The sequence below is a fragment of the Choloepus didactylus genome, chromosome 7 (genome assembly GCF_015220235.1).
Source record: "Choloepus didactylus isolate mChoDid1 chromosome 7, mChoDid1.pri, whole genome shotgun sequence".
Classification (NCBI taxonomy): domain Eukaryota; kingdom Metazoa; phylum Chordata; class Mammalia; order Pilosa; family Megalonychidae; genus Choloepus; species Choloepus didactylus.
In genome coordinates this window covers 113,411,813-113,430,374 of record NC_051313.1, presented here as the reverse complement: position 1 = coordinate 113,430,374, position 18,562 = coordinate 113,411,813, and the positions used below count along the sequence as shown (strand labels likewise).

Genomic DNA, 18,562 nt, shown 5'->3' with positions numbered 1-18,562 from the left:
TTGCTTTGCTTTTTGGGTCGCTCACCTATTTTCTTCTCTGTGCATCTCCAGCTGTCTCTAACAGAAGGAATCAGTGACTTCTTTCCTTTCTTTCTCCCCCACCCTTCCCCTAGCATAGAGCTCTGTAAATACTGCACTGATGACCAATAAATACTTTTGACTCCTTGAGCCTAATAGCTTCTTTCCCCTGCTGGACTGACAGCCCAATGCTGGAGCCTGAATCCTTTGTTTATTAGATGAGATTTCTGTAGCACCTTTCCTCTGAAGAGATCATATCAATCTGGTTTGTTTCTGCTTCTGGAAAGGTCTACCTAAGTAGACCTTATTCCTCAACTCGTGGGACCTGGAGATAGACACTATAAAAAAAGCCTCTCCACTTTAAGTTATGCTATCTTGTTGCCAGCAGTGAGCCCCTGAATAAGACTGTGACGGTGTTGGCTGATGCTGTAGCTAGTTTTCCAAAAACAGGACTTGCACTTAAGGGGCACTGCCATCTCTTGGAAGGCAGATGTGGAGAAGGATGCCTTAGAGCTCAACATAATCGGCCCACTAATGGGACCCCCATGCACAAAACATTCATGGGTTGTCAACTGTCACACATTACCTGGTGTCAGGGGGCACTGGAATTGCCCAGTCAAAACTATTCTCCAAGGGAGCTGAGTCCCTAGCAGGACCCACAAAGGACATGACAAGTGGTCAATCCCTGGAGTCTCAAAAGGAGCAAGCCCTGGGCAGGCTGAAGGCAGGTGCTGAGTGAGGCCTCTCCTACCTAATGGGAAAAGATATACCATACTTCACATCTGGGTAGTCAGCACTGTGAAATACTGGAGCAAAGTTCAAAAAACTGGAAATGGTGAATGAGCCAACTCTGTAATTCTTTGGAGATGTGCCTAAAATAATTGGATTAGCTGGCTCCTCTAGGAAATTTCTCACTTTTCTCTGTCTCCTTGTTTGTGCAGACATTATTCCCCTCACCTCCCATTCATGGGTAGGCAGAGCTTGGCCTGTGAGCTTGGCAGACAGTTGAGAGGTGCACACATAAAAGCTGCTTGGTGTGGATATGCAATAGCATTACTAAACTTGGCCTGCTCGTGAGCCTGCAATCACAGAAGATGCCCTCCACTGTTGGATCAAGAGTTAAGGCAGCCATAGCTACTAAGGCTATGGGAATAAAAGAGTTGAAGACAAAGGGAAAGGGAATAAAGTAGAGAAGGTCTAATAATACAAGGAAATGGGAGGAGGGTAAAAACAGAGGCATGATCGTGGAGTATGGGAAGTCCACCAGCATTTGTCCAGTGGTGACATTCGGGTATGGCTGTCAGTCCCTGAACTGCTTATTCCCTTGTGAGATCCAAAGGGTGTTCTCTTTTTCTGTGCCCCTCCTGTGGAGTTGAGAGGTAAACCACCTGTACTGTCTAGTTTATTGCCATACCCCTGGCACAGGGCCTGGGTCATGGTCAGTATCAAGTAAGCATTGGTTCAGTGAAGGAAGGAGGGGGTGATAGTGACGGCCTTCTTTACCTTGGTTCCCTCCTTGTACATGATCATGGGCCTCACCAGCTGTCGCACATGCTGATATGAACAGTGTCTGGTGATGCCTGGAAGACAGCTGACACTGACTTGTGGTGAACTCCACCTGATGGCTGTCTTCCACAGTGGCCTCCAGCTTCACGTCATCAAAGACAGGCCTGCCTTATTTACAGAAATCACTGCACTTCTGACGGGTTCTCCAAAAAAGTACTTTGCAACTGCAAGGAAACTTGGGAGACTGTACCATGCAGATGTTACATGCTCTCCTCTGGCTAACATTTTCTGTTAGGTATTAGTCAAGATATTTGCTTTTGATGCCCAGGAAATGGATTTTTCTTAGGGCATGGGATGGCAGGTGGCAGGCAGTGGCTACTGCCATTAAAGACAAGTCCTGTGAGTCAAGGAGGCTTAGTCTAGCAATAGCCCTGTTTGTGTCTCAAGGAGATGAGCCCCAGCCTCTTCCTCTCTGGATTATAAGGGCACCTGCTGTATAGCAGCAGGCCACTGCTCTGCACACATTCAAACTCTTCCTTCTCGAATCATGTTTGCCTGGTAACCCCAGGAGATGGACGAGGTGAGAGAAGTGCCATGCATCAGCACACAATGGGTTTTGCATGTTCTTGTGATTAATATATAGGATGACATGTTCTCTCTTGGGCTATGCAGTGCAGTGTTAACATATTTACTCCAGAAAGGGAGGGGGAAACTCCGGATTTACAAATTAAAGGGCCAAGTTTGTGCTAACACTCTTGCATCAGTTAAATTGTTCTTCCCTTGAGCTGAACTGTTACTCCAGGATTGATTTTTCATGGAATCTGGAGTAACTGATGAAATACCAGGGTAGAGTAGGAAATGAATATCAGTGGGAACCTGTGTGATTGTGTTCAATTCTTCATTATCTGTACTCAGGTCATTTGTAATCATGAGGTACAGCAAAGTTCTAATTCCAGAAGAGCATCTCATGCCATCTTGGACATTTCTGGGTTGCTTCTCAGAGTGAGCTCAGTGAAGATGGGCTCATATTAATCATGGCAATAGAAAGCACAATTAGGAAAGTAAACATGCTACTACAGAAAGCAAGATACATCTGTAGCCAGGCAGTAATTGTTTTTAGATTGGTTTTGATGCCCCCTGCTTGCCCAAGTAATTGCAAGTAAACTGGTGGTGATCCTCTCCAATAGACTGGTGGGGGTGAGGGACAAAAAGAGTTATCAGCATTAAACATTCTTTTATTGCTAGAAATAATTTTATTCTATTTTGAATCAAATGTAGACTCAAAGTACTTATTTGTGTATTCTACTAATCTTTATTGAGTTCTAGAGAAACAGCAGGGAATAAAACTGACAAAGTCCCTGACCTCATGGTGCTTTTATTCTTTGGGGGAGAGATGCAATGAACAAGATAATTTCTGATAGGAGTAACTGCCACAATGTAATAGAACGACAGAGAATGATGCGAGGCTGGGGAGGCCGGCATCTGGGCTGCTGTAGATGTGATGGTCAGGGAAGGCCTTTAATTTGGAGGTGGAAGCTGAACTAAGATGTGGAAGTTGAGAGATCCAGCCATTCAGAGAGCTAGGATAGAAAGAAGCTCTGGCATAACTGGGAAATCGGGAGCTGGCCAGTGTGGCTCGAGCACGGGGCTTGAGGATAGTGGAGAGGCTGGCAAGGACCAAATGGGGACTTGTTGGGATGAGGGCTTGTCGGTTTTTGCACGAAGTTTGAATATTATTCTAAGCATAGTGGGAAGGCATATGAGGGTTTTAAGCAAAGGAGTGACATGATCTGATTTACATTTTTGAAATGTCCCTCTGAGCAATAAACATGAATGCTTGTATATGCATAGACTGTCAAGAATACATAAAAATTGATAGTGATGGTTACTTTGCCCTCTGGGCAGGGTTACTGAGAGAATGGAATGGAAGAGAGACTTATTTTTTGCTGAATATCCTTTTGTATAATTTGAATTTTTATTATATTTATGTATTACCTATTCCAAGTGGCAAAAGCAGAAGCAGAGTGACTCATTTCTTGCTCTAGCAAGAAATGATGAAAGGTTGGCCCCACTGTGTTCCAGCCATGCTGGCCTTCTTTCTGTTTCACCTCATTCCTGCTAGAGGACTTTTGCATGGAGATGGAGAAAATCAGGGGGAATTCAAGATACCATTTACAGGTTAAATCTAACAAGACCACTAATAAAGTCATTGTGAGGAGTTAGGGAAAGAAAGGAATCAAGAATGAGTGCAGGCTTTGGCTTGAGCAGGTTGGTGACTATGGGGCCATTTACTGAATCAGGGTAGATTAGGAGATTAACTAATGTAATTAGGGTCAAAAGGATTAAAAGTTCTGTTTTGAACATGTTGTGGTTGAGATTCCTGTTAGCCAGTCAAGCAGAGGTGTCAAGTAGGCAATTGAATATAAGAGTTTGGAGCTTATGGGAAGAATTCATGGATGGAAATATAAATTTGAGAGGCATTAGCATTTAGATTCTACTTAAAGCCTTGGGTCTAAAGTAGAGAATATAAAAGGAGAAAATGCAGGAGGACTGCATTCTAATGTGATTTTTAGAGGAGAAACCAGTGAAGGATTCCAAGGAGCAGCAGCCAGTAAGGTGGGCAGCAAATCAGTTAAGTATTCCAAGAAAGAGGGAGAAGTGGGTAAATGCTGCTGAGAGGGTAGGGGGAAGATATTGGATTTGGCCACTTGAGCTCTTGATTGACCCCTACTTGTCCTCTGAGGTTCAGAGAACAGTCTGTAATTAACCTCTCATTCATTCACTCAACCAAAATATTTTGAGTACCTGCTTACTTTGAATCAAACACTGTTCTAGGCATAAAAGATATGAAGTAAATTACAGAAACATGGTCCTTCCCTTCATGAGATCTAGTCAGGGAGTCAAGTTAAATAAAAATTATATAAATGACCTTAAATTACAGTTGTGATGAATGCTGTGAAGGAAGAGTCCGAGATGAAAGCCCTCGTGTCGTCTGAGGGCCTAGGAAGTTTTCCCTGAGGAAGAGACATTGAAGCTGAGGGTGGAGAATATGAAAGAATTTCGTTGAGAGCTGAGTTTGAGTGCTAGGGAGTGAATCATACTAAGGATGGTGAAGTTGTTATTGTAGTCTGTGGGAAACCATTAGAGGTTTAAGTAAAGAGTGAGGTGATCACAGATGGGTGTGTAACTAAGGCACTTTGGTATGAGGAAGATGGGTTTGCTGTGGGGTGACTACCTAGAGAAGGCTATTTGCAGTAGCTTCTGTGGTCGAGATGCAAAGAAGAGGATGGATTTCATTTTTGGAAATGGGATCAACAGGACTTGGTAATTGAAGGTGAAGAGTGAGGATGATAACTGATGACTCCAGGCTGTCATCAGCCACTGGCTGCAAGGTAGCCTCGTTCTTGTAGAATGGGGAACAGTGAAGGAGAAGGAGGTTGATGGAGAAATAGCAACACCATTTTGGTCGTCCTATGTTTGAGCTACCCCAGATACCAACTAGGTAGGTAATTGACTATATAAGCATGGTGCTTCAAAGAGGAATCTGGGCCAGAGAGAGAAATTTCAGAGTTGTTAGTATGTATGGTTAGAATTTTAAACCTTGGGGGAGAGTACAGGGTGAAACATAAAGAAGGTCTAACACGGAGTTATTCTAATATTTAAAGGAGGAACTACCAGAGAAGGAGAAGGAAAATGGGGAGAGTAGGTGTCAGAGTCTCCAGGAGTGACCAGCTGTTCCAGATGCTGTAAATGAGAACTGAAATGGGTCTATTGGATTTAGCAATTTGCAGGCTCCATTCAAGGGGTGGTTTTTATACCCAGTCTGCAATCATTTGGTGAAGTCCTCATGTCTGAGCCCCCTCCCCACCAACCCCCTAAATAAAACTCACTGAGTTACGGGGTTAGTTCCTCTCCTATCCAGACAGGAAGTTTGAACTGTCCATTCATTGGGGAGTTTCACTATTTCTAGTCTGACTTCAAATTTGAACTCAGGTCTGCGGCAAGAACATTATTCTGTCACTGAATTAAGTCTCTTCCTCTCTAGTAGAGATGTTTAAATAAACAAACTTGAAACATGGAGAACCAGGAAGACAGCTTCTTTGGGTAAACACACATACACATACACATACACACATGCAACAGTGGACAGCAGAAGCTGCGGGACTTGTGACCTCAGAGCTCACTTTTGTGGACATAGAGAACAGCATGCGTTTACTCCTAAGCTCTTCAGAATGATCTTTGAGTTATTGTGGTGAAAACAAGAAGCATGTAGGAAGACTTTTTGTTCATAAAAGAAGCACATAAAGCAATTGCACCTGATGCTAGCATATTTTGGGTAAAAACATTGATTGTTTGCGGAATGTCTACAACTCATTCCTTTCTTTTGCTTTTCCTTTCACTGCAACTCCCAGAGTGTCTCAGGGAAATAGACACAAGACACTTTGAAACCTGTCAGTACGTGACCAAATTTGTAAACATGTATTCTCTGCCTCTGCTTGTGAGAGAAGCTTGCAGAAGTCTCAACTGTACCTGTGGAGAAGCCCCACAGGAGGAGAGAAGTCGTTCTCTGCTATCCTTGGAAAGTTCCCATGTTCGTTTCACAGCGTCCCTAGCCACTGAGTACTTACCAGCCTCCCCTGTGCAGTCTTCTGATATTTAAATCAGATTTCTCTAGAATTTGTGTATCTTCAACAGAAGTCGTAACTGAGCTTGTCACTTAGCATGCATTTATAGTCCATACAAACAGATTTGTGGAGAGAGAAACCTGTGCATGACATGTTCAGGGGAAAGAGATTTCCATGTTCATTCTCCTTGTGTCTAGAAGTGACTTCTTGAAGGAGAACGGATTTTGTGAGACCACCAAAAGAGAAGGGAGTCCAAGTCTACACTGAGAGGTAAAAGAGGGTAGAACAGAAAGAAAGACATACGGGTAGAGGGTGAAGAAACCTGAGGAAACCTGACTGAGGAAGAGGGGATCACAGCCTTGAAACCAATTGTGTTTGTTTTACTTTGAGGGCAAAAAGGATGCCAATACCTAAAAGTGTCCAGTAACAGCATCTCTTCCTTGAGCATGTGCCTGTGTTTCATGTGCGTTATTTTCTTTAATGCCTGCAACAACCCCATTTTACAGGAGAGACAATTGAAGCTCTGAGAGGTTAAATGACTTACCGTAGACCATACAACCGTCAATGTGGTGAAGCCAGAATTTGAATCCAGTAATTGGGCTCCTAAGTATTTGCTCCTCACTGGATTATCCTGAAAGAGAACTTGATAGTCACTTGTTATGGGACCTGCAATTGCAGGAGTGGGTCTGAGTGACAAGTCTCTCCTGATCCTGGTCTCTGGTCTTTGTATCCCCCTGCTGTCCCAGCGTGTGGATCAAAAGACCAGCAGAGGAAGGTGGGCAGAGCACTCCTTTCTTTTCCAGTTGCTGCTCTGGAGAGAGATGTGTGGTGTGGCATTTATAGCCTGCTTCCCCCTGACTATAATGCCACTTGGACATTCTTTGACTTGAAAGAACTGGCCCTTGCTTGCAAAGGTACTTTCAGGGATGGCTACACAGGCCACAGTTCCTGGGGAGCCACGTGCCAGGAGCCTGGCAGCTGAGATGCTACATGGACCCAGGCCATGACCTTGACAACTCTTGGGTGGGATGAGTGTGGCTTCTTGCCTCGCCTCCACTGCAGCTTTGGAGCTGGATTTCTAAGAGACTGCTCAGTTTGAGAAGATAATCTTTTAAAGGACAAGGAAATGCTAAAAGAGAAAGCCAAACTTATCAGGAGCTTGCTGAAAAGACAATAAGTTCATCTAAGTTTCCTGCTAGCAAACCATTATTCTCTTGAGACCCGTACAGAGGTAGGAGGGGTGTGAGCGTGCAGAGAAAAGGCCAGGAGTGCAAGTACCTCTTAGGGTTTTTTTGTATACTAAAAACTGCCCCAGGTATCAATGGGTTAATGCTTCTTGCGTTCAGCCACTGAAATGAAATGATGTTTGACAGAGCAAGTCATTATTCCTGTGGCAAAACTGCCTTGAGCCATTTTCTCTTAGTTTTAAAAATATGTTCATCTAGTATAATATGAACCTGCAGTCAATCCCCTCTTCTTTATGCACTGGGGGTTAAAGGGCTTGCTTGGGGTTAAAGAGCTCTCACAAGTCAGATTTGACCACACAGTAGTTCTGTCCTTTGTGGTGTGGGCACCCTGCCTACCTCCACCCACACACTACCGCATTTGCAAAAATAGATTTTTTTTCTCAGGTGAAAGCAAAAATGAAGGGTGTGAAGACTTGTTCTGTGAGAGCTGTAAAGTGAGAGCTGCTTGAGTTGGGTGACAGAAGGAGACATTACTGGGACAGAGCAAACATTTGCCATAGAGGAGAGGAAGGAGGTCATTAGAGTTGTTGCAAGAGCGGGGCTGTCTGAAGAGACTATGATGAAGGATATCAACAGTAGTGAATTTTTAATACTCTTAAAATGATGTGTGTGCAAACTGCATTGGGAGCTTCATTAAGCTGGGCTGTGACACGATTTTATTTCCCTTCGCTGCTGACTGCTCTCTCAGAGCAGTTTGATGGCACACACCAAGGGAAAGCTCTAGATCACAGATGAATCTATAGTTACTTTTAAAGTTCTTTGCACAAAACTTGTTTCTTTGCCATCTATCACATTGCTTTTTGTTCCAACATTTAGTTTCTATCTAACTGATATTTTAATTGATTTGGGCAAAAATGATTGCTTCTGTTTTAGAATTGTCTCTGTATGATTTAGTGGTTTTTATTAAGATGTTGAGCAGGTTTTTCTAAATCACAAATTCTCCTTCCTTTTGGAAAACAGGCAAACAGGTTCCCAGCTTGGTGATTCACTGTGGCTTTGGCTCCAGGGTGTCCTGGGCAGCTGAGCTCTGTCCATCACCGGTTCTTTGCCCCCAGCCCAGCATAGCTCCATGTCTGACAACTCCGTGAACCAGGGATACAGGGGATACAGTCTATTTCTTGGAGTGGAATGATTTTCCCTCTACCAAGTGAAGCCAGGGATGGAGGAGAATGTAAAGCAGACACATTTCATTCCTGAAACACCTGCAGCTGCTTTGCCTATACTGTGGCCTGATGAAATAAAATGCATTAAGATCCTTTAATACTTTCTGTGCTACAAATTCTGCCTTGGGCGTTGGGTCAGTGGATATGGTGTAATCTAGGGATTGCTGCTGGTGGGAGTATAAATGGCTAATGCTTTCCAACAAGCTTTCCTGTAACCACCTGCTGTTCCCAACATGTAGTTACAAATGAGCTATGAGGTCAGTTAACTGTCCTGAGCCTTAAGAAACTTGTACCTCACTGAAAAAATGTGATTCTCTTTTTGAGTGAGCTAGCCTGGTATTTTCAGATAAAAGGGTTGGCATATTTGTCATTTTTTTTTTTTTTTTCATATTCTTCAATTTTTTTCGTAGGAGCTTGTCCTATTCTTTTTTTTTTTTTATGTCATTTATTTTTAAAATAGACACTTTAGATACCAAATGATAGCTATTGATAAGTTGAGATTTAGAGTATCAGTTACCTGAGGTATCCCAGTAAGCTTTGGTTGATCTAGGGTAGATTCTCTTTCCTGGAGCCCAGGTGCATCTGTAGGAACAGTTTCCAATTTCCCTTATAACTGGATATATCTGCGTGGGCCTTATCGCCATGCTTCAGCAGCACAGGATTGGAGGGTTTGTGAGCAGGTGTGCAAGGACAGATATGTCTGTGCAGAAGCCAGCATGCACACATGCACCATCATCTCAAGACTGTATACCAACTGAGCCTTTTTACAGTACCTCAGTCCCCAAGGCTTGTCAGTATTTTTAAGTTCTGCTTGAACGTTTGAGAATTTGAAATTCAAATGAGCAAGAAAGTGTAAAACATTTCATGTAACTGAGGTAAAAACACCCAAGCAGCTGGAGCTGAGGCTTGCCCTGGTACAGAGGGCTGTGGCTTTAATAAAAATGACACTTTTGGGGAGCCTCTAAGTGGGGGCTCTGCAAAAAAATTTTTAATTAAAGTCCAAAAGTATCCAGAGCCTGCCCAGTTTTGCCGACTTTAAGTGGTACTTTTTACTCCCTAGCTGATAAGAAATATTTCTGTCTGGCAGGGGTTGAATAAAAATGTCAAGGACAGAGACTTTGTGAATTTTGGCATCACTTGCATTATATCCCTCAGGAAATTTCAAGGAAAGGGCCAACCAGAACCAACCACTGCTCAGTTCTTAGGGCCTGGAGGGAAGTGCTGGCCTGGGGGCCTCAGCCAAGTATGGAAAGTGGGATCCTTCCCTGTGCCCTCCAGCTCCCTGCTCCACTCCCCATCCCACCCCCCAATAAGGTGACCATTCCCCATGGCATGTGGGCCCTGGGAGCAGTTGGAGGGAAGGGAACTGGTAGCCAGGCTCAACTGCCCTTCTGCCCACACTCTGAGTGGGACAGAGTACAGACCCTGTCTCCTCAGCATGAGGTGTGAGGCCTCTGAGAGTTCCTCTTGGGCAGTGATTGTTGGTTTTGTTTGTTTGTTTTTAGTGAAACAGGAAATATTGTTAGAAGTTTTTTGGAGCTTGGTATTGGGTGTTTTGTCTTTTTTGACTAATGATGGCATTTATGTAAATTCTTCTCAATTATGGGGGTTTAGTCTCAAAATACCCACATCCCTCCCTGTATTAAGTAGAGATAAGGTTTAGCTGTGAATGAGAGTATCTGAATAAATTGTGTGAAAACCTGTAGGGTCAGCTCCAAAGTTCTTTTCCCACCAAATGAGCAGTTTTAGAAATCTGCATGTCAGATATTTGAGTCTTAGAAGAATGAGCCTCAATTCAGTTATCTGCTGGGAGTGTGTTTCCAGGACCCTTCATATGTTCAGTGTCTTCAAGGCTCTGTGGTTCAAGGGAGACATATGGCTCACTGGGGCCCCAGGCCCCATGTCGACATCAGGAGGGCTGAGTCCACATGTCCTGGTTTAATACCCATGAATGGCCTCCATTGAAAATATCCATTTCCACAATGAAGCACCCTCAGGCTTTTCTATTCAGGGTGGGTGACCAGAATGCTGCCTTCTGCATTCCTCATTTGTGTGGTACTCTTTAGGGGCAGAGGTTTAGATAAGTCTTAACTTATGTTTTTTTTGCCTTATGCCATAATATTGCATCTCTGGTTGTGGGCAGAGTCTAGGAAGCTGCTTCCCCATGCTTCTCCCCCACTTGCTGTCCACAGCCGCAGGCTGTGACATACCCAGGTGGTTCAGCCACCGTGGCTGTGTGGGGCGGCATCATCTTCTTCCCTTGCTGTTCTGGGTGCCCCCTCCTGATGCTGCCTACTCAGTTGAAGAAGGTCTTTTCAAACTGAGGGAGTAGCTGCGGAGACCCTCTGGAGACCTTCCAGCTCAGCTCACGGGGTGGTGACTGGTATTGTATGATGTGGTCAGGTCCCCTCCCTGGTGCCTCCTCTCCCTTTCCCATGCCCAGACAGTTGGTGGTAGGTAAAGAAAGGTTCCATTCCCATGGGGCATGGAAGGTGGGGCTTGGGACAAAGTTCTTAAAAAGCTGCTTCTTCACTCTCCTTTTTTAATCAAGGGCTCGTTCTAAATTGCTCTTTAGTGTCGGTAAGCAAAGAAACACCCACATAAGTTCTTGAGCATTTTGTGCAGATTTACTGAAAACAACTCAAGCAGCCTTAAAGGAGGTCTGTGGCTTCCTCCTGGGCTAGTATTTCATGGAAATCCAGTAATCCAGGGCTCCAAGGAGCAAGGCAACCAGTCATGTGACTTGGCAGAGGAAAGGGCTGAAGTTAAATCACATTTAGCAGGCAGATCATATTTTCAAAAGCTTTTGCCTTAGGTGTTTTCCTCTCTGTTGGGGATCAGCATCCTTTTAATCATATTCCTCTACCCCTTATCCCTCTAAAGCATCTATGGTATAGTAAACAAAAGTACGTGGAAATTGTTTTGAAAGTTACATGATGCTGAACTACAGGGCTGTAAGGAGAGTATAGGCATGGGTTTATATGTAAGTAAATGGGTGAGTGAATTTGATTTTAATATATAACTCTTTTTAGAATTAGGAGGGAAAAAAAATTGCATGGTACCCTGGGTGAGTCATACTAGAGCCAGGTATTACATACAGCTCCATTCATCATCTTTGTGTCCTTTGAACTTTCATCCCTTCTGGGCTCCTTGTTTGGCCCTTTCTGGAAAGCCCCTCCCTGCCTGGTTTCTAATGAATGGTGGGGTGGAAGTGTTGAGACTAGCGTAGCCGAGGAGGAGTCTATAAATCCCCTTGTGCTTTAAAACTTTGTTCATCATTGAAATGAACAATCATCCTCCCCAGCAGCCTGAACTCATCTCTCTCCATATCCAGTTTGGCTTCTAGAATTCAATCAGAGTAATTCAAAATTCATGATATTTGCAGTGGTTTTTGAAAATAGATCTGTGGGTACCAAGAAAAGAGGATAAAGACTCATCCCACCCACCAATCATTCCCACCGGCCTCGGTATCCAGGACTACTCCTGACTACTGACACTGAAATGCATTTAGCCACTGGCTGCTGTCAGTGTATAATACCTACTCAGCAGCTGGGACAAGTTCCAGCATGTAACTTCCTTTTGGTGAGTGATTCTGACAGGAGAGGGAATTGAGCTTAATTTATGCCATCTAATAACCTCAGTGCAGCAACTTGGGAAGTTAACCTTCCAAAATTCCCCCCAAAATTTTCCCTAGTGAATAACAATTCTGTATATTCTAATTGTTACCAATGCTACTCTGGAAATCTAGCTGTTGTTTTCATCTTTCAAATATCAAAGCCATGTGTGAAGGTGTGTTTAACAGAAATGTATAGAACTTGGGTAGAGAAAAAAGGTGTTTGGGGCTGACTGGAGAATCCTTGGGGGTGGTGAACTGAATATTGATGAGTTGCTATGGTTGTCACTCCTGCTTCCTTTTTCAGACAGGGTTGGGGTCTCTCAAATCCGTCTAAATGGCTGCCCCCTGGCTGATGGAAGGCAGGCTAAGAAAAGTTGGTGAGGGGGTATGGAGAGGACAAGACTGGAGCTACCCCTTCCACCCCAGTCTGCCTTTGACTAATGAGGTGTTAAGGTGAGCCAGGAGCCGTAATCCATTTCCTGCTGCTTTTATTCAGCTAGCACGTTCAGCAGAAGTAGAGAAGAGCCCCTGGGACCTTCTCTGCTGAATCATCCCAGTATCTTCAAGAAAGGGAAGGGAAGGGGCAGCACGGGTCCTCCCACCCCTTATTACAGACTCTGAAGGTACGGAAATAGGTCAGGAGTTGGTGCCAAAAATGACTGCAGACAAATCTCAATGCCATACTGCTGCTGCCCTCACCCCAAGCTCCTACCTGGCAGGTAGGTTCTCTCTTGCCATGTGGGCTTTGCTCTGAAAAGATTTTGCTTGTTAGATGGAAGATGCATATTGAGGCTATCCATGCTTCTGCTGTGAAATCCTTTAGGAAAAAGACAACTGGTGTCCCATATCGCCGAGTAATGAACTTATTAGTAAATAAAACACACATGAGCTCATTAATCTTAACTTTGCTTTCGGACCAAGTGGGAGCTTGGCTTCTCGGAGACAAAAATTTCACCTCTGTTCTTTTCCTTAAACCCAATCCCAATTTAGAGTAAAAAATATTGGCCTGCTCTCCCTGGGAAACAGTTAATAATGTGTTTTCTCACAACACGGATGGTCTTCACTTAGCTTAGTTTCCCAGCCCCACACCCCCACTCCCCACCCCTGCTGTGAGCACAGGCCTCGCACACAGCCAGAGCTCAGGGCATCAGGACCAGGGGGCCACAAATGTCAGCCCAGCCCTTGAGGCCAGTGCTCTCAGGAATTTAGACTCCCCTGGATCTCTATGCTGTATGTAGTCTTCTTTGGGTGAAGTTAATCTTAAAAGTTAAGGCTATTGAAACTTTCTGTTGCTACTTGGTCCTTGCTTCAAGTTCTGCTATTAAAATCACAACCTCTACCCCTTATCTCCCAAAAGAAAAGAAATTAGGATGTGGGGATGTATGAGTCACAGCTTGCAAAGGTGACAGCCCATTCATTCTGGCTTCCTGGATCTGGGCTTGAAAGAAATGTCTCTGAGCAGACATGCTGTTTGCTTAGATAATGAGTGAGGACAGCATTGAGTTGGCAGGCCTGCCATGGGGACTCCTGCTCTTGACTCCTCCAGTACACAGGGAGAGGTTTAGGAAAGGTTTGGGATTAATCTAAAGGCTTGATCTTGTGGGCCTGGAGGTGTGGCCAGTCCTCAGCCAGCCTTGCCAGTTGTCCTAGCCCAGACCTTCTTCCACTTTACCTGAAAGGAGAGAGGGCCACACAGCCCCAGCAGACTTCAGGTGTCTGTAGCATCCTCACTGGTCTTTTTCTCTTTGCCAGATCAGTGTTTCCCTTGGTCTTCTCTGCAACAAGGGAGGACCAACCCTGTAGCCTCCTCCACTTCTGGGAGGGCAGGGCCTGAGTTTGGGGACCTCAACCTCCCACTGCCAGGTGGAGTTAGAGGCATCAGATTCCTTTGGGATAGCGATTAGAGCTCAACATGCCTGTTCTTCCCGGTATTTATATGTGATACCCTTTTCCAGCACTTCAGGTAATCCATTTTCCTTTGAGAGCCCCCACACACTTGTGGGTTGTAGTTTGATCACTCCCGCCATCCACCAGTTCTGGCTATACAGGAGGGGGAATGTAACTTCAGCCATAATCATTTCTCTTCCCTCCTCTGCCTCCTAGAATGGTGTGTCCTGCGGTAGATATTATTGTTTGCCATAGCCAGGGAAAGCGCTGAGCTGGCAGCTCTGCACTCCCCACCCACATGGTGACTTGGGGAGAAGGGACTCAAAGTCTGCTCATTTCTGAGGGAAGGAGTGTGTCTTGCTGCAGTGGTCAGCTTGGGATTCCATCCTTCAGGAGGCCAGGAAGGAGCAGCATGGAATGTTTATGAACAACAACCCTTGGCAGGGACAAGCTCTTGTTCAGAGGATGTCAGACAGCTGGGGTGAGGAGGAACTGTGGAATGTGAAGCGATGGCCCCTCTTACTAAGGGGTCGGGGGCTGTTGCAATAAGTTCTTTTCAGCAGCAGGAGCTTTTTCTATGACTATTTTCCAGCCACGGAGATGCCCACCTCTATTCTCTGGAGGGGTGAGAGCAGGCTTTGGGCATTTGGAGGCCACCCTAACAGCCTGTCTCCTCTGCTTCTCCCCGCTGCTGCAGGTTACGTGTTCTGTATGTTACACCGCCTCCCTGAGCAGCATGACTGTACGTTTGACCACATGGGCCGCGGCCGAGAGGAAGCCATCATGAAAATGGTGAAACTGGACCGGAAAGTGGGGCGCTCCTGCCAGCGCATTGGGGAGGGGTGCTCCTGAAGGCCAGGTGCGGCCACCACATGACGCTGTTCTTAGTTCACTAATGTTAGCCTTATTTAGGACAAAGTCAGCCAGACACCTTGTACTGGGCACGCGTCAGACTACAGCCAGTCCGTTTCCTTTCTTTAGCCAGCCATCCTGGTACTGTAGTTTAGGGGTTGATGGTGGTTGAAATTGATTTCTGGCTGGTTATTAAGGTGCCTGCTAGCCATTGTATAAAATTAAAACATGAAGAATATTTTTTTGAGCATGGCTAGTGGATTTAAAACACATACCTGTCACTGCTGGAGTCAAACTTATAAAAAGCCTTAAGCGGATGGTGTTCCAGACGGAGACTCTGAGTTAATGGAGGAGTGGAAGCTGGTGTTAGTTCCCACGACGCACTTGGCTTTGCCAGAAACTCTGTTTAATGTTCAGCCTTTCACCTCTTCACTTATCCTTAGTCCCAGTAGCCAGGATACCTGATGGCCACGTGTGCCTTGGCCACAGGAGACTGTTGAGATTGGCCATGGGGCTGGGCTGGGGTGGTGGCCTCGCTCTGCCACAGAGCTGGAAACGGGGTGGGGTGGGAGGGAAGATTCTTATGAAAATTTTTTATCTGACTTGCTATGAAAAAACTCTCTCATCATGCCAGAAGACAAACAATAACCTCACTTCGAAAATTAGCTGCACTCAAGACTAGTCCACGAATGACACCCACCTTTTCTACACAGGATCCGTGACCATGAGAAGCGACCAGGAGCACACCCTGACCCCACGGGCTTGGTTTGCCATTTTCCACGTGCAGGGATCTGGCAATTGATCAGATAAGGCTAATTGCAGCACAACGGCTGCAGCTGGGGTCTACACACTGGCCTCTGCAGCTAGATTTCTATATTGGGAATTTTTTAACAAGACGTTTCATAGCCCACAGGAATCAGAAGTACTGGGGAGCAACTGGGGAAGCTGCTGCCACAGATTCTGCCCTTTCCAGCCGGAGCCTGCTCAGCCCTTCCCAGGGGCTTGGAGGATGATGCTGTGGCTTCCACCTCATGCAACTGTGCAGCCCCTAGTTCAGGAACAGCTCGCCCACAGCTGTCGCAGCAAGTTTAGTAAGGGAAGGCAGCATATTTCACCGGGACAGTGGGAGTGGCTCATGGCCACCTCCCAGAGTGATATTTCTCTGGCCAGGGTAGGGAGGGCATAGTTCTCAGTCTGTGCTTCATGTGGGGAGAGAGGATTCAGGAGCTGCAGTAGTACAGGCCAGCCAGGGAAGGGTGGAGATGGGTCAGTTTCCCATGTTAGCAAATCCTTGACAGTAAGGTAGGAGGTGGGCTAGACAGGACTGGGATTCCCTTAATCTTGAAAGCCTAAACTGGGGCGAGAGGTTCCACCACCCAAGCCCCCATCTGATCTAGGTAGGTAAGGGTAAGAGGCTCCTGCAGAGGCAGTTTTGGATCTTGCCCACACCTAGGCTGTTGGAATTACTTAGCTTAGCAACTTTCCTTTTTATAAAACAACAAAAGTTCCACTCTGTCTGCAAACTAACAGCTGAACACCTGCAATTACAAATATTTTTTGATCTGAAATACTGAAATAGGAAATCATGCTCTTTCCAACCTCCTCCCACCCCACCCCCCACCCCCCACCAGAGTGGAATCCGCTGCAAAATCTCCAGCCTTAATTCTTGCTTGAGGACCCAGACTGGTGTCTCGCTCTAGGATAGCCCAGGGCAGAGGGGCCATGTGTGCCCCACATTTACCACTCATGGCCCTTTGGCCAGGGCCCCACCTAGGACCCTGCCAAGCTCTGATCCTGAAGAGGCCACCCCCAGCCCTTCCTGGCCCTCCTCCAGCCCCACAGGCGATTGCTGCAAGGGCGGTGAAGGGAAGGCTCTCCAGGAAGCCGGGTGGCACACGGGGATCACAGCCCAGGTTCACTTGCTGATGGTAGAGCTGGGGGAGGCAGGGGAGGAAGGGCTAGTTCCCCGCGGTATCTGTTCTGTGAAGTTTGTTAAACCTACGGAAAGCTTAAATCCTCATATCTTTAAAAGAGAAAATCTTATTTAACCCTTTTGTGTTCTAGATTTACTTAACACACATAGCCTGGAGCTCAGTTTTAGTTTTAACATTGTGAAAATATTAAAAGAATCTTGTAACTTTATTCTTTTTTCTCCTGCTGAAAAAAAAAATTAAACCAATCGTATGAAAGTTTGGATTTCTCTGTTAACACTGGTTCTCCCAAGTATCAGTCTACCTGGGTAACTGAAAAAATACTAAAATGTGTCCCTGGCCAGGGCTTGAAAGGGATGCGACTCTGTGTGGGGAGATACCTCTGGGAATGACTTATCCAGGAAGTGTCCAGGCTAAACGACTGCTTCCCTGGTTTCTGTTGGGTGGTTCTGCCCTGCGAGGCCATCAGGTCTGGAACTCGAGTTGCCGGGTACTGACTCTGCCAGAGACTTGCTCCTTGGCTTGGCCCCAGGGTGGAGGTGTGTCTCCAGGGGGAACCCTTTGTCATTATACTCAATTTGGGAACAGGGGTGGGCATGTTTGGGTGTGCCTGGGTCCTGGGGGTTGTTGGGTGTGCTTCATGGAGGAGGTGACACCTGTGTGTCCCAGGCTGGTGAAGCCAGGAGGCTGAGCAAAGGCCTGGGGTTGGGGGTGGGGGGTGAGGGGTGAGGGTGGGCAAGAAGGGCTGTGAGGTGGGAAGAGCTGGGCTGTTGCACTGAGGGTGGACTTGATGGGTGGGCTGGGTTGAAGGGTTTGGGAGCAGGAGGGCCACAGCGGCAGGTGTGAGAATATGATTACCCCTTGGGGAGGGGGAGCAGGGCAGGGGGGAGCTGGAGTAATCTTCGGAGTCCACATACCAGCTCCGCCAGACAGCAAGTGCGCTGAGGGGTGAGTGGGAGGAGAGGGAGCTGTTTGGTGGGACATGGGCCCAGGTTGGGAAGGGGCAGCAACCAGGGCATAGGCCCCAGTGGTGGGAGCTCCTTGTTCACACCTTGCGAGCCCCATCAGGGGACCTTCCAGCCCAGACCCTGACTAGGTGGCTGGGAGGGAGTGGCCACCTGTGTGAAAAGTGTCTCAGGGCCAAGCAGGAAGGGGACTGGCCTGGGCACTGGCTGTAGGGAGGGGAGGAGAAACTGGGAAGCCTAGTTACATAATACCTCAAGCAGTTTTGCTGTATAGAAGCAGAGAAATAGGGCAGTAGTGGAGGGGGTTGTGGGGCAAAAGAGTTTTTTTTAAACCAGGGAGAAATTACTTTGTTTTTATGATGATGGAAAGACCAGGAGAGAGGGAGAATGGATGATGCAGGAGTTTGAGGGGATCAATGCCAGAGCACCGTCCATGATGGGGCTGGCACACGGGGCAGGCCGGGCATGTGGGTGGGAGCTGGTGGAAGGTCTCCCTGATCTGTTTATTCATGAAAATAGGAAGTAAGGTCATCCGCTGCATATGAGGTTGGATAAAGGAGTATTAAAGATTTGTGAGCGCTGAGGTGGATTTACCACGAAGCTAATGAAATTTAAGTTTGAGACCTCTTCCAGGTTCCTGTGATGGGCATTGGCAATATGTTCTCATGTTCCTAAATTTTATAAAAGTTGTTAAAGTAAGATCCTTTAACAGCATTTGGTTAAAACTGTGCCCTCTTTCCATTCCAGCCTCC

At 46.1% G+C, this 18,562-nt stretch overlaps 1 protein-coding gene across 5 annotated transcripts in view; it reads left to right on the top strand.

Moving 5' to 3' along the window:
- The window catches only part of ZFAND3 (zinc finger AN1-type containing 3), a 448,733-nt gene that overhangs the window by 410,120 nt on the left and 20,051 nt on the right, over positions 1-18,562 (top strand). For 2 of the 5 annotated variants that reach the window (XM_037843177.1, XM_037843176.1), the window contains exon 6: positions 14,760-14,921. In XM_037843177.1, the coding sequence (XP_037699105.1) occupies positions 14,760-14,914 (155 nt within the window). In that variant the 3' untranslated portion in view covers positions 14,915-14,921. Of the gene's footprint in view, positions 1-14,759; positions 15,154-15,627; positions 17,104-18,562 lie in introns of those variants that run through there. The other 3 variants (XM_037843178.1, XM_037843179.1, XM_037843175.1) reach the window with 2 other exon arrangements.